Source organism: Mustela erminea, chromosome 6 (genome assembly GCF_009829155.1).
Source record: "Mustela erminea isolate mMusErm1 chromosome 6, mMusErm1.Pri, whole genome shotgun sequence".
Taxonomy (NCBI): domain Eukaryota; kingdom Metazoa; phylum Chordata; class Mammalia; order Carnivora; family Mustelidae; genus Mustela; species Mustela erminea.
In genome coordinates this window covers 109,155,146-109,179,568 of record NC_045619.1, presented here as the reverse complement: position 1 = coordinate 109,179,568, position 24,423 = coordinate 109,155,146, and the positions used below count along the sequence as shown (strand labels likewise).

Here is a 24,423-nt window from a genome sequence, read left to right as displayed (position 1 = left end):
AAAAAAGTCTATGTTCTGTCTCATTGATCAAGAGCCAAACAAAAAGACTTACATTTTAGACTTTAGTTTCTAAATCCAAAATTCTAAATCCAAAAAAGTCACATAAGGAGTTCCATTCTGCACATTCATGAAAAGATATAAGTCAAGTCTCACCTTTACTCTTGGGGATTATGTTACAAAAGAGAAGGAAGGATAATCTAAGCACTACAAAATTTAATTAGTATCAGTATTGATATTCATTCTTACTGGCCCACTTACTCTCTCACTTTCATAATCCCTAAAATGCCCAGCATTATAAGTTTGTCACAAGACCTAAAAAACAAACAAACAAAAAACTAGTTTTTTAATGTAGACAGTTTAGACTCACAACATAAGTTTTCAATCCCTTAGTAGATTTGCATTATAATAGGAAAGGTGAATCCACTGAGATTCACTCAGTGGCCCTTAACAACTCAGAATAGTGGGGCCAGCGGCAATTTTGTTTTAGGGAAAAGTTAAATGCAGATCTAATTGCTGATAGAATTAGCAGTTTCGAGAAAATAAACATATTATCTTTTCCTTAGTAGGCTCATTTTGGAACTTAAGCTGATTGCTGTCAAAAGATTGGAGGTCTGTCCATTTTAACAATTCAGGACCCAGGAATGATGCATGCATATGAATATCCACGCTGCCAAACTAGAAAGAACTATAATTGAGAAATTATGGTATAAAACTAAAGAAATTTCACTAAATATTATATTAACTTTGGACTCCTAATTCCTGGGATAAAGTATTTAAAAGGTAAAAATGACTTTTGTGGGGGATAAGTGAGAATGACTTGGGAATACCTAAGAACTGGTGTTAGGATTGAAGAGCCTGGATAATCCAGACCCAGTGCGGTAAACAAACACAATTCTCTTATCTAGCATCTGCCAAACTTGCTTTACAGTCTTAAGAAGCCTCTTTCTAATCCCCTACTAGAGAAAGAATAATCATGGTTCCTATCTCAGGGAATGGTACAGAATCACCCACTCTCCTATGTACCCTCTCTGTAGGGACATCTAACTCCGGCTCTAAAATTCAATAACCTACTTCATGACCAGAGCTGAGCAGGGCTGGAGGTACCCAACCCCACGACTGGGCAAGGACTTAACCAAATGAAGAAAAATGGAAGAGAAACTGGGGAAAATACATCCAAAGCTTTAATATATCATCCCTCAAACTTTCTTGCAGCCCTATCCCCCTTTATTCATACCTCTTAAACATGACTCTGCCATTCCTGTTAATTTAAACTAATTTACATTAGTCTAAAGGAAAGGAACATACCATAAGTGATTTATCACAGCCCTAAACCTGGCCTTGAAGTTGTGTTATCTTCTCCCTAGTTAAGTCATAGTTATACACCAAGGAAGTCATTCGAGTCTTATCAGAAATCCATAGGTAGGTCTCTCAACTTCAAATCAAGAGGGAATATGCCCCTTCTTGAGTTCCTGACTCTAATTCTGTAATACAATTTTCTAATAAATTTGTCTATGCAAGTACCTATGGGACTTGGTGCAGGAATGATCTCAGGTAAGGGAGGTCAGAATGGACAGGAGATCTGGACCTTTTTTTTTTTTTTTTTTTTTTTTTTTTTGCACCATTATCTCCTTCATAGAAGAGCAAGAAAGTGTGCTTTCTGAAAACAATCTTCTAACAGTGATTAGCATTATTTCTTACCTAAACTCCCTTTTCTTGGACCATTTTATTCTATTTTTCTCAGGGCTTCCAAGGAATATACAATAAAAATTAGGGAAAATCAATAATTAACAAAATTTACATTTAAAACACAGGGACCTACTATGGTCCCAACCCTGGGTATTTTATCAATAGTAGCTTCATCAGAACAGTTTTTTGATTTTCCTAAAATCCTACCAGAGCTGCCAACTTCAGGGAAAAGATGCATTAATTCATCCTCTCTTTTGCAAGTGTTATAGACTTTTATTTCTCCTCCATCCATCATTCTATGAAGCAGCAATTGAAACCTGGACACAGATACCAAGGCATAGAAACAGTGTAGGGTAGACAAAAGAGAATAGAATTAGTAGTCTCTGCTCTCTGAGCTCTTCTTACTATGTGCAATATATCAACTCTGTAAACCCCAGTTTCTTCATCTATAAAATGAGCAGAATATCCATTTGAGATTGTTGGGAGGATTAGAGATAAGATATGTACATATATAAAGTATATTATATCCCACTTTAAACCTTCCAAATTTTTTTTTCACTTAGAGAAAAATCTGAACTCCTTACCGTGGTCTATAGACTAAGTACACTCTGGCCCCAGCTTGGTTCTCAGATCTCATCTCCATCTCACAATAAGCCCACATCTGTGTTTTGCTCTATGTCCAGCATTCTCTAACTCCAGAATTTCAAATGATGCTCTCTTCTGTTGCTCAGGTCTCCAAGGGGCCTTTTCTGACCACCCAGGTTAAAGGAGCACTCCCAGACACTTTTTCCCTCATCACGGTTTGTTTGTTTTTTTTTAACTTTACATCAGTTAACACTACCTGAATTCATTCATTTATTTGTGTTTTTACAAGGGCAAGAAATGTGTCTGTCTTCTTACTCTCTAAAAGTGCCACTCTCTTCCTGAAATCTTCCAATGCTCAGATCCCTCCACAGACAGTAAGCTGCATTTTGGGGTGGGCCCAGACTAATTAAGCATTTAAAATCCTGATTAGGCCTCTTCACAACATATAACCTGCTTCACCCTAACCTAGAGACAGTGACTCTCTTTTTTTTTAGTGGCACAAAGCTACTTTTACCCAAGGGAGGGTCTGAACAGCTTAGCCTCGATTTTCGCCCAGGCACTGGTGTCAGATGCCTCTTCCAATGGAAAACAGAAATTAGGCTGGGCTTAGGAGTGTAGTCTATTATTCTTGGAATAGTTAAATGTGCTTTGAGTGGAGAAGCATAAATAAAGAGACACAGCCAAGGGGAAAGTGTTCTATTTAAAACTCCTCCCCTTCATTTTCTTCTTCAAATGAATCAGTCCCCACTTCTTCATAATCCTTCTCCAGAGCAGCCAGGTCCTCCCTGGCCTCAGAAAATTCTCCTTCTTCCATTCCCTCTCCAACATACCAGTGCACAAAGGCCCGCTTGGCGTACATGAGGTCAAACTTGTGGTCCAGGCGGGCCCAGGCCTCCGCAATTGCAGTTGTGTTGCTCAGCATGCAAACAGCCCGCTGGACTTTGGCCAGGTCCCCTCCTGGCACCACAGTGGGTGGCTGATAGTTGATGCCCACCTGAGGAACAGAGAAAGAAGAGGAGCAACCAAATAAAATGCAGAACAGCCAAAAGATAATTCAAGATGGGGTTATCTTGGTAACACGGTGTGGTAGCAAGACACAGCCATGGGTTGGGAATGGGAGCAGGCCTGGATGTGAAAAGGAGGAACCAAAGGTTTGGAGAAATGGACAGGTAGAAAGAGTGTTGAAGAGAAGTTAAAAGTGAGTAGAAGTGGGCAAAAGCAAATTCAAGAGAAGGGCTATAAAATCTAAAGACTGTAAAAGACTAGATGGAATTTAAATTAAAACTTGGAGACAAAATAAAAACTGCAAAAGAAAAGGAGGAGAACAGGGATAACTGGGTCCCTCAGGGAGTTAAGCATCTTCTTTCGGCTCAGGGCCCTAGGATCAAGTTCCACATCAGGATCCTTGCTCAACAGGGAGTCTGCTTCTCCCTCTACCTTCCACTCCCCTGCTGTGTGCTCGCACTCTCTCTCTGCACCTCCCCCCAGCAAATAAATAAGTAAAATATTTTTTAAAAAAGAAAAGAAAAGAAGGAGTACAGGGCTGGTAATAGGTAGAAATGTTAGTGAGGGGAGATCCAAGTAGACAAACGAGAGTAGTGAGTGAGATTATTATTAAGGGGTGTACGATACATGTTTATCTTTAAAAGGAAATAGATCCCCTTTAGAGGCAAATTAATTTTTAGACTTGACATTTACTCTTTTCCACATGGTCATGTAAAGTTTCTCTTAGTTATATTGTCAACAAATTTAGGGAAAATTCTCTGCCAAAGGCAAAGGTCTGTTTAAAAGATCAGGGAGGTGGGTGGGGGATGGGGTAACTGGGTGATGGGAATTAAAGAGGGCACGTGATATGATGATTACTGGGTGTTATGTTCAACTAATGAATCATTGAACATTATATCAAAAACTAATGATACCTGGGCTAATTGAATTTAAATTTTTAAAAAATCATGGAGATAATCCAGAGCAATAAATTTTAAAATCCCAAAGTTCCTGGAGATGGTGTTAATGTTAATCCAGCCCCACATCTGAGGGGAGTGAGGCTGGTTAGAAGAAAAGCAAGGACTTCCATCAAGGAAAGTTAATTAAAATTTTGCCTGGACAAGCCAAATTCCCAAGATCTTATAGCATGGCAGGGTCCTATAAACTAAGCCTAGCCCAATCTGATGTTAGGGGCACTATCTGAGAAATCTCCCTCCTCCCTATACACATATCCCAAATCAAAGCTAATCCCAGAAACAAAACTGTAGGAAACTGGAAGAAGTTGAAAGGAACAAACCATGATAATATTTAAGGGACACTGAGAACCAAAATACTATCCAAAAAATAGCACTCCTACCCGGGTCATCATGCCTTAACTGTCAGCCTCTTAATTTCATAGCTTTAAAATACATGTCCTCAGGGTGCCTGGGTGGCTCAGTGGGTATAATCCTCTGCCTTCAGCTCAGATCATGGTCTCAGGGTCCTGGGATCGAGTCCCGCATCAGGCTCTCTGCTTCACAGGAAGCCTGCTTCCCCCTCTCTCTCTGCCTGCCTCTCTGCCTACTTGTGATCTCTCTTTCTGTCAAAAAATAAGTGGGGCACCTGAGCGGCTCAGTGGGTTAAGCCGCTGCCTTCGGCTCAGGTCATGATCTCAGGGTCCTGGGATTGAGTCCCACATCAGGCTCTCTGCTCAGCAGGGAGTCTGGTTCCCTCTCTCTCTCCCTGCCTGCCTCTCTGCCTACTTGTGATCTCTCTCTGTCAAATAAATAAAATCTTTAAAAAATAATAATAATAAAATCTTTTTTAAAAAATAAATAAAATAAAATGCATGTCCTCTTGAGATGTAAGTGGGAGTTGCAGCAGGCTATATAGCCAAGGTGGGTAGCCCATTAAATGAATTCACATCATCCATCACTCCTTTTAGACAAAAGTAGCGTCTTGTTGGTAGAGGTGATGCTGAGACAGGGACAAAGGACCAAAAATAAGAAAGAAAAGGACAATGAATATAAACTTTGCTGTATCACATATTTTGCTAGATCTGAACCTGACCAGCAAAAAACTTTGTACCTGGAGCTAATTGTCTTCTCTCAAAGAGTAATTATCCCTTCAACTGAGTCAAATAGGGACAAACACCCTTGGGGAGGATATGAGAGGATGAAGTTTAACAAACATGAGCTTTTCTGAAAATCATCTTAAGATGCTAGCCCTACCTATCTTTCTGGATACAATCCCCAAACTTCAGCTTAAAATAAAAGGAGAAAATGAGGGGCATCTCCTTTTAGTAAATTCCCCACCACCCTCACATCTCATTTTTTCTTTTTTCGTATTTATTTTCCTACTAGCTTGTTTTGTTGTTTGTTTCCATTTTAAAAATTTGAAAAACTCCATATTTTGGAAGATCTCCTCAGTTTTCACAAGAATGACCAAAACTGATTAAAAACTGGTGTAGTCTTGGGGGGAAAGATTGTGTGTATAGCTAGGAGTACAGCAGTGAGGAAAAATGCTACAAAAGGAGATGAGCTCGGTCAAAGCCTAATATACAAATAGGTCAGTCAAGAGACTGGTACATGATGCCTTGTTTTTGTAAGTCCCATCAGGGAAAAACAGGCATGCTCATCTCTGTATATCTAGCAACTGGTATAACCACCCCTGGTGCTGAGTGAACCGAACCTCTGAACTATTAAAGGCATGGCTGGGGGTTATTAACTAATATAAATGATGGTAGCTATTTTGACAGTGGAATCTGATTAAAGATAATGAGACCACAGGGCAAAGTGATCAAGCAGTTCATAAGCACAGAACCAGCTGCATGCCTTATCAGTGCAACTCTAAGGAGTGACTTCTGACACTTAACATTCACTAGTTCTGAGATCCATGGGTTTTCCCAGGATGTTGTATCTACCCACTAACCCTCAGAGTTTGGCATTTTCCAGATTGCAGACACCTGATCTACAATAGGTTTCCCCAGCTTCTGCTTATTCCTGGTTAGTGGAAAATGTCAGGGCTTCACAAAATAAGTGCTTCACTATCCTGTAGTCACCATAGAATTTCTTATCCTCACTCTAAGTTAATTAAGACTTACAGGATGAATATTTAATTTTTCAAAAATTGGGAGAGGAATACATATTTTGTTAAAGGAGGGAATTTTATCTCTCTGGTAACTTGAATAACTTGGTTAACTCCTTTCTCTGATCTATTGTCAGATTACAGGTACCTCCACTCATTCATCCTGTTCATCCCACTTGCCTGCATGGGTTCTTTCTAGCCTGTTCACTCCTCCTTATTAGAGAAAAGTCCTTTTCTTCCTGACCTTTGAGATGCTTGCAGATGTTAGGGTATGAGCAGCAGGAGGCTTCTCCCTACTGCAGTATTGCCCCTCCAAGTATCACAACTGTCCTCCTCCCCCATCTTTCAATAATCTCCTCAAATTTCTTCTTACCTAAAATGAATGAACTAATGAAATTATGGTTATATTTGTCTTAAGCCCTCTCCCCATATCATCCCATAAAGCTTGAAGCTCCCATGGAATTGTATATCAAAGACCCTGGAGTTTACACGTCTTTCTCCCTTCTCCCTGGTAATCTCCTCCTGCTTCTCTAATTGTCTATCTTCTCCCTAAGTCATCAGCTCTCACCTTAAAGCCTGTGGGACACCAATCTACAAACTGAATAGTCCTCTTGGTCTTGATGGCGGCAATAGCGACATTCACATCCTTAGGTACTACGTCCCCCCGGTAGAGCATGCAGCAGGCCATGTACTTCCCATGTCTTGGGTCACACTTCACCATCTGGCTGTTGGGCTCAAAGCAGGAGCTGGTTATCTCAGCCACAGAGAGTTGTTCATGATAGGCTTTCTCAGCAGATATAATGGGTGCATAAGTGACCAGTGGGAAGTGGATGCGGGGGTAGGGCACCAGGTTGGTCTGGAACTCAGTGAGGTCCACATTAAGGGCCCCATCAAAGCGGAGAGAGGCAGTGATGGAGGACACAATCTGGCTGATGAGGCGATTGAGGTTGGTATAGGTGGGGCGCTCAATGTCTAAGTTCCTGCGGCAGATGTCGTAGATGGCTTCATTGTCCACCATAAAAGCACAATCTGAATGTTCCAGTGTGGTGTGGGTGGTCAGAATGGAGTTGTAGGGCTCCACCACTGCAGTAGAGACCTGAGGGGCTGGGTAGATAGCAAACTCTAGCTTGGACTTCTTGCCATAATCTAGGGAGAGTCGTTCCATCAGCAGAGAAGTGAAGCCAGAGCCAGTGCCCCCTCCAAAACTGTGGAAGATCAGAAAGCCCTGCAAGCCAGAGCAGGCATCTGTCTGGGGAGAGTAGAACATGAGAAGAAACCATGAAGACAAGTTTATGAGAATACCCTCATGTGAACAAAGGCAGGCAATCTTATCTGCCCCCACTCTATTCCTTAACATTTTTATGTCAGTAAAATCAAAACAGTCTTGGAGAAGTAAGATAAAAGGAGTTGGGTTGATCTTGAGAGGACTAGCTAAAATATATAGGGTGGCAAACTGCACAGGTACATGCCACTAGGTATATGGAAGGCTCCAGCCCAGTGGCTTGGTTGAACCAGGAATAAGAATTTCAGAACCACAGTGGTTAATAGCTTTGCCCTTTGAGAACCCCAACTCTTTGCCCATTTTCCCTGCCCTTGTCATTGGTTTTGTGGGAGCTGCTGACTATACATCTCAGCCCCACCTTGAAAGGTGGCTCAGTGTACAAATTTCAGAGATATAAATGGAGTCAAAGAACCTGAGTTTTAGTACCAATTTTGTCATTTCCCAGTTGTAAAAACTTGAGCAAGTTATTGAACCTCTCCAGATCACTGTTTCTTCCTGACTAAAGTAGGGCAATTAAAAAAAAAAAAAAAAAAAACCTCATCTCACAAGGTTATTGTGATTATCAAATGAGATAGCATGATATGCTGAGCAAAGACTTGATATGTAGTAAGTAGTCAATGTTAGCTTTTATGAGAACTAAGAGAATTCAGACAGTCACAAATTTTCCCATTGGGTTTGATCTATGATACTTGTTCTAAACTTTTGGGGCCCACAGAGAGCTTTGAGACAGATAACCCCTGTGAGCCCTCCACTAAACAGAAAAAGTGAACATATACAAAAATTTGGCACCTTTAGCTCCCAAGAACCCCTGATTAAGTCCAACCATTTCCATTGTAAAGATAAGGAAATGAAAGCTCAAGGCGATAAAGTGGCCCACCATACAACTCAGTGCTTTCTAGCCAAAACAACCTGATTTAAATCCCAACTCTGCCACTTTCTAGTTGTGTGATCCAGCTAAATTATTGAGCCACACTGGCCCTCAATTTCTTCATTGTAAAGTACAGGTAAATGACTTTCTGTGTATCATTACTAAAGGAATTAAGTGAAGGAATGTATCTAATTGATATTTGTAATGGCATTTGTAAGTGCTCAAAAGTATCAACAATCTCTTCCTCTCCTCTTCCAAGTTAAATTCTGTGTTAACCTATGCTTCCAACAAGCAAAGAGCTAGCCTTCTTTATACCTGGAATTTCCTCCAGATATTACCATATAGTACCGATAAGATTTAGTAAGGCATTGGCTTGTAGGGTAGTTCATGATGTCCAGGTGGAGGAAGGGGCATCATCCCTGTGAATGCTTCTCACAGAATATAAGCAAAAATTCCCAAATCTTAGGAGCTCTATTCTGTAGCCAGGGGACAAATGCTTCCACTTATCCTGTCTCTTTTAGCCTGACTCATCAATTCCATACCCTTGTTCATACTTACCAGCTTCCGTATGCGGTCCAGCACCAGGTCGATGCTCTCCTTGCCCACTGTGTAGTGGCCCCGGGCATAGTTGTTAGCTGCATCCTCCTTCCCTGTGATCAACTGCTCTGGATGGAAGAGCTGACGGTAGGTTCCTGCCCGAACTTCATCTACCAAGAGACAGAAACCATCAGGTCTTATCACATTGTTTATAGAGGAGATACATCCCTCATTAAATATCATATAATACTTTTCTGGGTATCCATTTCCTCTACCTGTAAAACTCCACTGAGGTAAAACCAGACAACACTATAATAAATCTGGAAAGGGTTGAGAGAATTCCAGGGTAACATAGGCACTAATAGAAACAGAAGCCTGTGACTCAGGCAAAGAGAAGCTTTTCTGCTCTGCTGGCAGGAACTTCTAAAAGCATTAGGTTCACAAATTTCACCAAACACCAAAGATAATTGCCCTTTCTTCTTTCTACCTTGGCCCCTTAAGTCTTCCTTTTTGTTTTTTCTTTCATGCTGCAAGTTTACCCAAAACTTTAACCCAATTTCATTCGCACTAAAATGTTCTAGGGATACAGAGAAAGGTTCCGGGTGATCTGCTCTCCCAGGAATTGTCCCACCCCTAAGCTAACATATGTAAGGCACTAGAGATATTTTAGAATGACTTTGAAGCAGAGCTATGCTCCAGGTCCTAGAAGGGTCCACACAAAGTAGATGTATGGCAGACCAAGACGTATCAAGCCCCAACTACATGTCCTCTTTTCTTCAGAGTTCCTCTACGCCCCCACCCAGGGAAATCACTCATTTGCATAGTGCCTGGGAGGGTAATCTGCACATTTTATATTTGTACAGAGTATCCCAGGGTTGTGTACCTATAGTCTGTTGCCCCTAGAAATTAGTGTTTAGGCATTACAGACATTAGCCCAGATATCTCTGTGAGATTTACCCATCCCTTGCTTGGTGAACCAGCGCTGAAGCTGAGGAAATCCTGATGTTAAGCTGAGAATTGATCCAGGAATCATACCCAAGGGAAAGGATGCCGGGGTGGTGGAGAGGAGGACTCAAGGGAATGGTGAAGCACCAAGAACCCTGTTCCAACACAAGTCTGTTTTCTAGCATCCAGAGGAGGTTCCTTCTAGAACTGCAGCAACCTCTGGCTTTAAGAGAATGTGTCTGCTATTATTTCATTTTGAGTAAGATACTTCAAGGTTATACCAGAACCATGAGAAAAGACTGCAATTGTTATAGAATCAGAAACCTATACTTTGGAAAATTGACTATTTGGAGACCTCTCATAATTCCTAAAATTATTTTTATTTTTCTACTATTTTATTTTTCTGCTCTTAGCACATAGTTAAGACTCTCTCAATTTGGATCTTTCTCAACAGGTTTAAGGGGTTTAAGTACAGGGTATTTTGTTCTGCATAGGTTACAGCTGTAATGGGGAAGCAGAGATCTGTGGTCTCTATTGTGAGACTCCACCAGACTGTGGAGATTTCAAGAAATTGACAGAAGTAAGTGTGGGGTGGGGTGGGGAGGTTCTAGCTGAGCCACCCCACCTTCCAGTTAGAGATTCTGCTTCCTTAGCTATCATGGACCAAAGGTTCTGCAGCTTCATGTTGTTTTCTGTAGAAAGGATCCTAGCCCATACTCACCTACTACAGTAGGCTCCAGATCTACCATGACAGCCCGAGGCACATGTTTCCCATTGCCAGTTTCACTGAAAAAGGTGGTGAATGAGTCATCGTCGTTGACCTTGCTGGCCTGGACACCAAAGGTGCCATCTGCCTGGATGCCATGTTCCAGACAGAAGAGCTCCCAGCAGGCATTGCCAATCTGAACTCCTGCTTGACCCACGTGGACTGATATGCACTCCCGCTGTGAGGAGAGTGCAGAATCAAGGTCAGAGAGTCCTAGGCCTTAGTTATGCCCTTGTGCTATATCCCGCACATCTGAGGACTTGTCTCTCTCTAGTATTCAATTCGCAGGATATCCATCCCTCCAACCATGCCATATAAAACCAGGTGGGATCTGAGGTGTCAGGTGTCTAACCCTAACCCCCTCAGTCTGGACTGAGACTTGGCTCTGAGGAAGAATCGGTTTTATGGCTTTGCTCCAAAGTTTGTTTCCCAGGTTAATCCTTTGTGCCAAGAAAACGAAAAAGAGGGCAGCTATACTGATAAAACAAGGGGCTAATTCCAAACCATGAAATTCCTGTGCTGATGAAGGAGGTCAAAGGATGAACCAGTGATAATAGCAGAAACTGTCCATAAATTCCCTAGCATACACAGTGGCAGCATTCATATTCATGCCTAAGCCCTGACCTTCCTAGACAACACCCTCTCTCTTTCTCTCTCTCTCTCTCCCTCCCTTTGTCTCCCTCCCTCTCCCTCTCTTTCTCATGCACACACACACATACACACACACACACTCACTCAGAGTCTCAGAATATCATAGAGCAGATAAACTCTCATGGAAGGAAAATACTTTTTAACTAGGTATCATGAGTGTCTTTAGTGTTCTGGCTACAAATGTAGGAAGAAGAAAAGACTGTTACATCAGCAAAGGAGAGTTGAGAGCACATAATTTGTTGGGAACCTAAATTAGGTTCCTCACTGAAGCTGGAAAATTTCTTTGTAGCTACCGTAATTTGCTCCCTTGTCTATGTCAGGCCACATATTAAAGCTGACCTTTAGAGGGTCCTTACCTCTTTGTTACTCTGGTATGAAGCCACAATTACCTGATTGATCATAATACTAATAGTTGAGGATGAGAATGGGTGGGTGTGTGGGTGTGTGGGTGGCAGAGAGAAAGAGAGAGAGAGAGAGAATATGAATGTCTGTGTATTAATAGAAGCTGGGGTTTCACCAGAAATCATGATCGCATCACCTCCATATATCCCATCAATGAGGAAGCAGTGGCCAACACAAAGTGGCTCTGTGCCTGTGAGGCCTGCTAGAGTCCAGATGGGAAGCATGTGCTTCATCCGTGGGTTTCTATTCTTATCCATGATCTGACCTGGCATTTTCCAGCTAGGTAACCCAAGCCAGGAGCAAAGCCTCCAGAAAATTTGGCTGGGCATTGAAACACATGGAGCCGGAGGGAACTTGTAGGTTCTCTGGGCAAGGGAACAGGGCAGCTGCCCCAAATAACACCTCAAAGAGCCAGAGGTGCCAGGACCCATTACTCCCTAATTCAATTTTAGAGCTGAGTACCTATCTTACACCTGCCTTTGCCTCAGGGAGCATAGAGCACGGGTGTTCACAGCAGCCAGTATGAAACATAGCCCTATCTGGGAATAAAACCCAGCTACATTTCCATGAGTCTGGTGGCCAGAGAAAGGTTACACTCACAAAGTTGTCCACACCCGAGGGTTTAAATCTCGCCTTCTCAATTTACTTGCTATGCTGTGTGACCTTGGCTGAGTTAACTAACATTGCCTCATCTGAAAACAGTAAGTTAGGGGCACCTGGGTGGCTCAGTCGGTTCAAGTGCCTGGGACTCAGTCGGATCAAGTCCCAGGGTCCTGGGATTGAGCCCCTTGCTCAGCGGAGAGCCTGCTTCTCCCCTGCCTGCCATTCCCCTTTCTGTGCTTGCTCTCTGTCTCTGTGTCTCCCTCACCCTTTCTGTGTCAAATAAATAAAATTTAAAAAAAAATTTTAATGAAAATAAGTTAGCCATGATTATGTTGTTTTTGCCTTTACCATTATTATTTTCATTATGATAATACCTTGTGGCTTTATTCTCCACCCAGAAGAAACACAGGTGGAAAGTTAGAGATTCCAGGTCCCCATTCTACTCACCTTTACTGTAAGGTCTATTTTCTGCCTTCACCTTGGGTCTTAATTCAGACATTAAGAAAGTGTCCTACACCCAGAAACCACCCCACAACCAGTATGTTGTTAATCAGTCCACATCTTTCATATCCAGGCAGACCTGGCTTCCTAAAGAGGTGTCTAAAGCTGATGGGAATTTGGAGAGACCTAAAAATATATCTGATCCTATGGATCACGTTCCAGGTGACTGAATCCTCTGTGGCCCTGACCCTCAGTCTTCTGAGCTTTGCCCTCCCCCACCAACCACCACCATACCCCAACTATCCTCCAGGTCTATCTGTGGTGCTATTTGCTCTCCGGTCAGCCCTTCCTTCTGGAACACTCTTTTTCAGTAAGAATGCAGGGATATTTCAGAAAGATCAGAGGTCATGGGAGGAAGAGTAAGGCCTCTTTGGGACCAGAAAACTACCAATATGGTGATATCAATGACACAAGCCTTTTTGTTATCCCCTTTAATCTCACAAACACTAATATGCCAGTCTTCACAAACATGCTCTTGCTCTCTTGCTCTCCCTCTCTCTCTCACACACACACATACACACACATACACACTCCTTAGGAAGAGCTATTTTCCTTGTTAAACTAATTTAGAGCAACTGGAAGTATAAAAGAATCTCAGAACTAACTCATATGTTCATAGATGCTTCCAAAACCCAAAAGTGGCTACACCAATCAAGAGAAAAGGAAGATCCCTCAATACCATTCCCCACTAACAGGAACCAGGACTCCTGGGAGAAATGATGAGTTCTAGGTCTGGGGCAAGGAACATACAAGATGAGCCTGGAACATTTTATGGTGCCTGAAAGCACAGAAGCTAACACAGATTGGGATGACATCGAAAGATCTCAGAAACCAACTTGAAGAAACTTCCACTGTCAAAGATAAGACAGTATGAGCACCAAAAAGAAGAATAATGGTACTTGATTGGAACAGGATATATATAAAAATCCACAACTCCTTAGTGTTATCAAGAAAACAAATAACTCATTTGTCCCCAAATAGCACAGTTTATGAGGGAAAGCCCTTTTTTTACTGAAGAATATCAGCTAATAAATGGACAAGGAATGATATATTAAGAAATGTTGCCATATTACAATCCCTAATCGCGTAATTGATTTGGACAAGGATGCCAACACCATTAAGTGAAAGGTTGATGGGAAAAGAATGGATATTCACATAGCATTAAATCATCACTGTTATTTACAGGTTACAAGGGGGAAAAGTAACAACAACAGTTGTTAGCCAAACATGGGGATCAATCTTAACAGTACTGATAGTGAGAGCACCAGATATTAAGAACATCCTGATGTGATGCAACATGACAACATCTTCCCCGAGGAATTCTTATACATAGCCTTGGGATGGCTGAGTGGCTCAGTTGGTTAAGCAACTCTTGATTTTGGCTGAAGTCATGATCTCAGGGTTGTGAGATCGAGTCCCACGTTGTGCTCTGCACTGGGCTTGTAGCCTGCCTAAGATTCTCTCTCTCTCTCCCCTTCTGCCCCTCCCCACCCCACTCGGTCTTGCTCTTGCATTCACTCTCTAAAACAAACAAACAAAACTCAGCCTTAATCTACCAAACATTTTTTTGGGGGGGCGGTGCAAAACTGTGGTTTATTAAAGCACAGGAAAAGGACCCATGGGCAGAAAGAGCCGCTGTACTATTAAACACTTTAAACTTAGTTTTCAAATGGTAGAAAACACCAGGTTCTGAGTGATAAGTGACATCATGAGAAAACAATAAAATAAATCCAGAAGGTGAAATATTCTACAGGGCAATTGATACAATCTTTTTAGTTCATGGAAAATAAAGATGATAGGAGAGATTGTTCCATATCAAAAGATACTCAAGAAACACAAGTCCACATGCAGTATGTGCACTTTGTCTGAATTCTGATTTGAACAAATCAAAATTATTTGGGAGACAAATAGAGAAATTGATTAATTTTGTTAAGCATGATAATGAAGTATATTTAGGTATAACAGTGTCCTTATTTTTTATAGTACTTTTTTTTTATTATGTTCAGTTAGCCAACAGAGTATGTCATTAGTTTTTGAGGGTCACTTCCAAAGCATCTGGGGCAAAATGCCATTATGTCTGTATTTTACTTTAAAATACTTCAACAAACACAGCAGATAAAATAAAAATGGCAGAAAATGATAATTATCATTATTAAATCTAGATCATATATGTATGGGTGGCATTAAAATTTTTTCACACTCAAAAGAAAAAAATTAAAGAAAGGAACTACAGGAAGAATGGGAGTAAAGATTCCATTCACCATAATTATCTTATCCTGCAGGGCCCAGGCTCTTCCTATCCCATTTCACTTAGTCATTATTCAACTAACAATATTAAGAACTAATTTGTCAGGGGCGCCTGGGTGGCTCAGTGGGTTAAAGCCTCTGCCTTCAGCTCAGGTCATGATCCCGGGGTCCTGGAATTGAGCCCCACATCGGGCTCTCTGCTCAGCGGGGAGCCTGCTTCCTCCTCTCTCTCTGCCTGCCTCTCTGCCCGCTTGTGATCTCTCTCTGTCAAATAAATAAATAAAATCTTTTTTAAAAAAAAAAACTAATTTGTCAGTGCACGGAGCTAGTTTTCTCCAGCCACTGCCTGATCAACATCCCCATCTCCCTCCCTGGAAGTTCTACATAGATAAACACAGAGCAGACCCAGTGCTGATGGCCTTGTGAGGTCACCCCTCATGCCGAAGAGAGGTCATCTATCTGGCATAACCAGGGATACTATGTCAACTGTAAATGTTTAGGACACTGGAACTATACTGGCCTCGTGGGTCACCAAATATAATTCCCTCCCCATTTTACAGATGAAAAATCTGAGGCTGAGAAAGTTAAAGGGACAAACTCAAGATTTCACAGCTCTGCAGCAGGAGCCCAGACTGGAACCCAGGTCTTCTGACCCCAGCCTGAGTTCTTTCCTTTACACCACACAACCTCCAGCCTCACTTGCACTCTGAACTTTCAGGACCCTGGGGTGTGCCCACATCTACATCCATGCAAGCCTGATAGTGTATATAGCAAGACCAACCTTGTATAGCAAAACTCCAAACAGAAAAAAGTTCAGTGCAGAAAGAAACAGAATGCCTTATGGTGGCATCCTTCTCTGATAGAACCAAGAATCTTTTTTCAGGGCTGATGTGTACAAGGACAGGGAGGGGGCCAAAGTATAGAAGAAGCTGACCCAGCAGAGGATATTTAAATCCTAAATTTTCTCCAAACTCAGATTTCAGATCTCCCTATCTAGCCAATCAGAGCTCATATTTTCTCTCACAGTATTTCTCTCTCTCAGTTCCATTTCGAATCTGGGCTTACAGAGCTCAGACCACTTCTGTGCTCCAGGGATGCTGTGAGGTGAAAGGGGTTCCCTATTTGCTGCTGGACCTCTCTGCCCAGCAATCCAGAGGGTGAAGATGAAGGAGATGGACAGACCTAATACAGGAGTTTTCTTTCCTCAAGAAAAGTAGCACATAACCTTACACAGACCTAGTGCTGGTGTAACTACAAAAGTTACCCACTGTTTATTCCTACAACAAATGTTTATTGTGTTATTATGTGTAAGAAAGTATGGAAAGGTACTAGGCTAACTCCTACTCCTCCTACTCATTAAATTCACTTCATACAGGAAGTCTGGGAAACCACAAACCAGCTCAGGGTCCCTACTATGTATTCCCAAGATCCACTTCTTCTCTATTGTTGTATTTATCATACCCTATTATAGGTGCTTGTTCAATTTTCTGACTTCCTAGCAGAGAGAAAAAGATCTGTGAGGGCAAGGAACCCCTGCTTACTCAGTACATCCCAGGTAACAAGCACAGTGCTTGAATGTAGTGGGTGCTTAACAAATATAGGGATGATTAGAATGAAAATTCTGCAATGAGGGGTCTTATAATCTATTTAACAAAAGAGTAGGCAGTGCTGAAGAGACAATGGGAGTTCAAAGGAGAAAAAAACAACTCTGGCTTGGCTTCCTGGAACAGGAATATTTGCAGCGACCTTGACGAATTTTAAAAACATGCCAAAATGATCATTTTAGTTGAGCTTAGGAGCAATGTTAACAAAAGGCAAGAAAACTTAGGGCAAGCCCCACAAATCATGCAGTTTGCCTGATGTGTAGGCTCATGAAAAGCAGAACAGATAAGACATCTGTGCCACCTACCTTCATCTTCCATGGAGAGGGGAACCTATATTTTGCAGAATATCAAAAAAGAATTTCTAAAACTTTACAGCCTTATTATAATTCCACTATAAGAAACCTTTTCATACATCAATCTTATATTATTTCTATTTTAATATTGGTCATTCCCTTTTATTTTGTTCTCAGATGACTAAGATCAGCTAATTAAGGTGTGGAAGATTTGTAGCTTCAAAAATCATTTTGAATATCATAAAACAATAAAACTGGCATGTTATCTAGGAAAGGAACTGACACAGACCAGCAGTATATGACACATGAAAACCTGAAACCAGTCCACATCTCTTGAACACCAATGTGGTCAAATGCCACACAGCTGCTTTCAGAAGCATATCATTACACCAAATTATGTCTAGTGGTCAGGCGGGGCTAATAAATCACCTATATTTTAGGGTCTAGGTCAAAGATGTGGTCTACTAATAAAAAGTAGATCCACCGTGTTATGGAGGAATAACTAAAGTAAGAAGAATTGTGACTCATTAAAGATTGCTTGAATTATCTCTGCTCAAAGCCCTTCAATTACAGCATATTTAGAATCACTCAGAACAAAGAATATATAGCAAGCCAGAAAAAGCAAAAAAAAAAAAAACTTGACCTAAATTAACATCAGTGAGTGAAAGAGCTTCAAGAGAGGGGTCTTGGATTATAGGCACTGCATTTAGGGCAGCAATAGAGATGACACTAAGACCACCTTTAGGAATGGCAGGAATGTGAAGTAAATAGACTCCCAGCCTAAGAGACCTATTGGTGTCCGAAGGCCCTTAGGCTTTAGCTGACATTGGGGACAAGTGTGAGAGACAGCTAAGGACTTTTAATCTGGTACATAGCACCCATTTCTTTTTCCCATTCTCTCATTATCTGGGAGAAATTCTAACAGGAAGACACAGATAGTGGAAATGTCAACCACAAAGGCCACAGATAGCATTACTGGTCCCTTGGCAGCCAAAGGGAAAAGGAGCAGTTGGTCCTCTTTCTCCCCCAAGGAAGAAGCCAGTTGGGTCCACCCACCCCCTATCACCAGTCCTGAATTCACCAGCTATTTCCCCCTCAGAAGTTATTTTTAACTTTTCATCTTCCTCTCAAGGTCACTCAGGAGCCCCTTAGGACACTCCAAAAGGACACTCAGTAACAGCAATACCCCTCTAGCTCTTCATGGGCTTGACTTAAGCCTGAAGCTTCCTATGAAAACTCCTCCTCGTTTAGCCAGCACCTTTGCCCTAGCCGCTGCAGAGGGAAGTTCTGTTCATCAGGGCTCCTCTGTTACTCAGAGCCATGGACCCCCACAACTTCGGGGGGAATCTGTGCTTCGTAATGGGAAGGGCAGAGGCAGCGGTGACTCTAGAAGTGTCTGAGGTCAGAAAATAAGTATGGACCTTGCAGAGCTCAGCCATGCCTGCCTATGTGGGGGCAGTTTGCAGAGGACTGCAGACACAGAAGCAGTGTCCATCTCATCCCCCAAACACTCTCCCCTCTACTTTTTTTCTTGAGGAAACAAGCTCTTTGTTGCTACTTCATGCCTATCCCCATCTGAATCGGTGCTCCCTTGTTCAGAAGAAATGCAGTTAAGGAGATTGTGCTACAGATATTCTCACCTCCCCATAAACCCAGACACTTTCTCTGTACCCTTGTATCATTGACACAGGCTTGGCTTGGGGCACCTGGCCAGGAGTCTCCATACCACTTTCCCCAAAGGTGTCCTAGTCTCAGTTCCCAGTACTACTTACTAGAAGGCCACTGGGAGCAGACTGGGATGCTCAGTTATAGGATTAGTTATACATTTCTTACTCAGAACCTACAGAAATGCTTAATCTAATTCTTCTTAAGACAGAAGTAGCCTTCTCCCTCCAATCCTCACAAGAGAAGGGAATCCTGGAGGATGGCTGCCTGAGACAATCTGTTAAAGGAAGCAAAGTCCTTTCTGCAAGGGTGGAATTCTTTGGGTCTTCATTTATTAGATGGATCATTCTAGCCTTTCATGAATGAGTAAAGAGATTTTTTAAAAGAGGTTCTATGAGTAGGAAATGGCCAATAAAAAATGTTTTCCAAAAAAAAAGTTTTCCCATTAAGACAATGCTGCCAGGGGCGCCTGGGTGGCTCAGTGGGTTAAAGCCTCTGCCTTCGGCTCAGGTCATGATCCCAGAGTCCTGGGATCGAGCCCCACATAGGGCTCTCTGCTCAGCAGGGAGTCTGCGTCCTCCTCTCTCTCTCTGCCTGCCTCTCTGCCTACTTGTGATCTCTGTCTGACAAATAAATAAATAAATAAATCTTAAAAAAAAAAAGACAATGCTGCCCATGTAATTAAATATTTCAAACACAACCTGCTATACAAAATTCAGTTTCAAAATAAATTTAAAAACTCTTCTCAAAATATTCAACCATAGGTTTTCAGCCACATTTAAAATAAGGTTTTACTGTTTAAAATTTTTATTTACTAGATATTTTCAGAAACTTTCCTTTTGAATACATAGTCAATAATTACAATCCTTGGCTCCCTTGTAAGTCTCCTTTAAGGCTCTATTCTGAGAGTCGCTATAGCATTCAGGTCAAAGTTAAAACATGCAAAATAAAGCACTTTGAAAATTATAAAGCACTACATACTAGATAGTATAAATATTAAGTATCAAATTTTGAGTATGCCTAGGATTTCCTTCAGAATAGTAGGAAGTGAGGGAAAGGGGAATAAATGAAGCAAGATTAGTCATAAGTAAATAATTGTCGAAATTGGATGAGGCATACACTGGGGTTCATTATACCATTTTCTCCCCTTTTGCATATGTTTGAAATTCTCCACAATAAGAAGTTTAAAATAGTAAAGCTAGGTGGAGCTGTGGAAATTGTAACCTTAACCCCTCTTCATTTTGTAGATGAGAAAACCCATCTAATGAGGTTAATCGAACTTCTTGAAGCTAGCTGCAGAGCCAGGAGTCAAAATTCTTCTCTGGGCTTCTTCTATGGCTTCACATGGGGAGCCTCAGACAGGAGTCGATTCCTTTGGCCACTATCACCAATATCCCCCAAGTTCTTAAAGCTCCCAGATGGGTCTGGGAGCATGCTCCAGAGAGAGAGGCTGCTGCACAGACCTCTAGCTAGAAAACAGAGCTGGAGCCAGAGCGAGAGGCCCTGGGCACTTTCCAAAAAGAGCAGAGGCTGGGTGAGGAGGGTTTTCTAGCCTGCCCTGCTTGATCGCTGACACCTAGAGCAAAAGTGCCCAGAGAACTTGACCTTGGTTTGCTTATTCTGTCCCCCTCCTCCACCCAACTCTCCCAATGCACCCCTTCTCTACCAAAATACCAGGGCTCTGAGCAAGGAGATTCTGGGTTTTCAGGTGTTCAGGGAAATAGATTGGGAACGGTTTTATCTACTCCCGGGGGAGAACGGGGAGGGTCACAGGAAGGATTCTAGAGAGCCTGGAGAAGCCCCCTCCAGCCAAGTAGGATCTGCGTTTGCAAGAGGAGATAGATTTCAGGGGCGGGGTGGGGGGCGGAGGAGCCACCCCTGAGCCCTTAACCATGACAGTAAACAAAAAAGAGAAGTCCGGGGGTCCCCTTGCCTTCTGAGGGAGACTTCTGTACACCAAAGTCCTTCCGGTTTCGACCGCTGGAAAAACTGGGGAGTTGGCGTGGGTGCCAGGTGTCTGGGAGGCTGAGAGCATTCAAGTTTTAAATGCCTCCCCCCCCCCTCCGCAAGCCCAAGCGAATATTCAGAGACAAGAAAGGAAAATGACCTCAAGCGAGGGGAGACCGTGATGCCCTAAGTCCTCTGTCACATTCTGGGGCTCTGTCTCATTTGATTGGATTTGGGGACCTAACTGCACCCACTCCCCCAGCTGCCGGAGCCCACCTCAGCCATCTGGAATCCCTGGACTGTCTCCTACTTAACCCACTCTAGTCCTTGAGCTGCCCATCTGGGGATTCCTCAGAATCTCACCTCTTCGGCGCCTGCTTCCCATATCCTCCCTCTCCTCACCTGCGTGCGCAAATCTCCCCTAGGTCCCTTTGGGGGGCGATTCGCCTCAGGTCTCTACTTTATGTATATTATAAAGGGTACTGGCTCGGGTGTCCTCCGCCCAAGGGCAGGGACCTCTTCGACCCTGAACTGACACCCCAAGAGACTTCAAGCTCTGCAGATCCAAAGCGATGGATCTGTTAGTCCCCGCGCAGATATAGCTCTCGGCTTGGTGCCAGCCCCGCGCCCCAGATCCCTGGCCCCCAGCCCCGGGACCTGAAAAGGCTCACCATGGCGGCTGCTCTCCTCGCCGGCTCGCCTCCCAGCTGGGCCTGCCCACCCCAACTGCTCTAGATACAGCCGCCTCCGCTGTTGTGACACACTGGGCGGGAGGGGGCCGGGGACAGACATGCTGGGCCAGCAGCTGCCCTGCTGCATCACAGTGCCCAGGGAGGGGAGGGACCGGGGCAGGTCACAATTGCTCCTCCCAGTCCACTCGCGACTTAAATCCCTGGGCAGCCGCGATGGCCCCGCCCCTCCTCTGGGTACACCCTCGGCATCTTCCTCCGCTGCTCCTGCTGAGAATTGCGCGGTTAGGTTCCCAGCGATTCCGTGGCTCAGTGGGGGACGCAGTCCTATTACCAAGGCGCACTCATAGTCTGTGTGATCGGCCATTAGCTGGAAAGCTGCTTAAAAAGAAATGTAAAAGTGCTGCTAGACAAAATGTTTGTCACTGCTCAAACTTTCATTCTCTTCCTGCCACCAAACACTAGCCACCTGATTGGGGTTTAGTTGACGGCAGTCATCCTAAACCCAGGAGAGTGCTGGTCTCACTGCTAGGAGGAGTAGGCTTCCAGGCTCAGCTCTGCTTCTTACCTGTCTGTGCTTGAGCAAGTTGCTGAGTCTCTGGTCTAGTAACCTCTTTCTACTTCCATCAAAGACTATGTGGTTACTGGAGAATTACCTGAGATAACATCTATAAAACCATAAAGCTCCAGGTACACAGCAGGTGCTCAATGCTTAAGCTGTTTCTGTTTCTATTGCTCTATCGGTATACATCACTCTTCCACCATTATTTTCAAATCTCTTTCTTGATCCATTTATCATCGCTCCCTCTTCCTACATTTAAGCCCAGAATGTACTAAGCGATATCAGGGATCTGGCTTTCTTTGCCCAATAATAGGGCCTCCTCTTGGGGGCCACAGGACGTTGAAGGGATTTCCCCTACTATTTGGAGATGGCTAGGAGCAACTGGGTCTGGCCTTGGCATGAGCCCTTCTCTTTACAAAACATTATTAAACCTCCATCCACTTTCCCCAGCAGAGGCCAATCAATCTCTGCTGAAATATGAAACCCAGTCTCACATCCCACTTTTCTCAGGTACCTGACCACCAACCATCAAGTCTCTCCAGGCAAATTCATGGCTTCCCTGCAAGACACTACAACACAGAGCTGCTTTGACCAAAGTACTAATACATACAGTATACCCACTGATACATACAGTACTTATTGGATTATGAGTTGAATTTTTGTCTGTCTTATAATGTAAGATCCTAAAAACTGAGAATCATGGTTAGGCTAACTCCCAAGCATGTAATGGTAAATGCTTAATAAAGGATAACGACTATGTATTTCTTTCTCTTCCAAATCCCATAGCGTATTCCATTACTTCTTCCATTACATTTAGCACTTTCCAGTTAGAATTCTAGATATATGTGGGTGTGCATGTGTTTCAACATTCCTACAAAATTGGAACACCTTAAAGGTAAGGATTGTGTTGTTGTCTCCATCAAAAGTAGCTAGTTGACCTTAGATATTTGCTCAAAGGATACAAAATTACAGATACAAAGGGTTAAATGCTCCTCCATGTTTATAGCAACATTATCAACAATAGCCAAACTATGGAGAGAGCCCAAATGTCTAACAACTGAAGAATAAAGAAAATGTGGTATATTCATGCAATGGAATATTACTCAATAATCTAAAAGAATGAAATCTTGCCATTTACAATGACATAGATGGAGCAAGAGTGTATTATGCTGAAATAAATCAGTCAGAGAAAGACAAATACCATACGATCTCACTCATATGTGGAATTTAAGAAACAAAACAGATGAACATATGGAAAGAGGGGGGAAGAAAAAAGGGAGAGAAGGAAACAAACCATAAAGACAACACCAGAGAATAAACTGAGGGTTGATGGAGGGAGGCAGGTGGGGGATGGGCTAGACAAGTAATGTGTATTAAAGAAGAAACTTGCTATGATGAGCACTGGTGTTGTATGTAAGTGACAAATCACTGAATTCTACTCCAGAAACCAATATTGCACTGTATTCTCACTAATTAAAACTTATATTAAAAAAAGACCTGCTGAGTGGCCATAGGATTGACAACAGACCCAATGTAAGTGGCCATTCATGTATCTGGCACACAGAGGAGTGAGAGCCCCATAAAGTTACAGAGATAATAGCAAAGTCAAGACTGAGAACAGCTGGGTTTGGATTCCTGAAAAGTCTGGGACAGCGGCCAAGACAGAATCCAGGGGGCAAAGTTGAGTGGTTAATAGATCAAAAAGCCCACGGTGAGCTGTCCCAGGGTCAGTGTCCATGAGCCAGGCACGGACACAGCAGAGGCTGGGGTGGGAGAGAGCCGTCTGGGAGACCCGGATCTCTGAAAGCTCATGAGCACTTACACTTTCAATCAATTTCACTGATACTTATTGAGTGCCTACAATATGCCAGATACTGTCTAGTTGGGGGATATAGCAATAAATGCATCAGACAAAAAAAAAAAAAAAAGGAGCTAGTTGAGTGCATCAAAGCTGCTCAATAAACATTGTTGAATAAAATGATTTTTGGGTTCTCTTTGTGAACCAGCAAATAGATTGTGAACAGGTTCTTTTTTTTTTTTTTCAAGATTTTAGTTATTTATTTGACAGGCAGAGATTACAAGTAGGCAGAGAGGCAGGCAGAGAGAGAGGAGGAAGCAGGCTCCCCGCTGAGCAGAAAGCCCCATGTGGGGCTCGATCCCAGGACTCTGGGACCATGACCTGAGCCGAAGGCAGAGGCTTTAACCCACTGAGCCACCCAGGCACCCCTGTGAACAGGTTCTTAATGTCTCAAGATAAAAATGATAATGGCAACTCTAGTGGTTATGATGATGCCCTTTGAACTTTGTCATCCTTCCCTTTATGGGGTCTGGGCTGGAGGGAGACATGACTACCCCATAAATGCTGGATTGTGCCCCCCAATTCCTATATTGAAGCCCTAATCCCCACTGTGACTATTTGGAGACAGGGCCATTAGGGAGGTAATTAAGGTTAAATGAAGTCACTAAGAGTGGGGCCTTAATCCAGTAGATCTAGTGTCCTTATAGGAAGATGAAGTGACATCATCTGTGAAGTGCACAGA

General features: G+C 42.8%; 1 protein-coding gene across 2 annotated transcripts; it reads right to left on the bottom strand.

The window, feature by feature from the left end:
• On the bottom strand, window positions 1–22,349 carry TUBA8 (tubulin alpha 8). Of its 2 annotated transcripts, XM_032349280.1 has the most exons (5): window positions 21,978–22,349; window positions 10,675–10,897; window positions 9,030–9,178; window positions 6,890–7,570; window positions 1–3,265 (listed from the first exon to the last, which is right to left on the bottom strand). In XM_032349280.1, exons 1-5 carry the CDS (start codon window positions 21,987–21,989, stop codon window positions 2,972–2,974), a joined length of 1,359 nt encoding a protein of 452 aa, XP_032205171.1. In that variant the 5' UTR covers window positions 21,990–22,349; the 3' UTR covers window positions 1–2,971. The 2 variants fall into 2 exon arrangements, with proteins under 2 accessions (XP_032205171.1, XP_032205170.1); XM_032349279.1 differs by lacking the exons at window positions 10,675–10,897; window positions 21,978–22,349 and adding an exon at window positions 21,304–21,699.
• Between the last annotated feature and the right edge of the window lie 2,074 nt (window positions 22,350–24,423).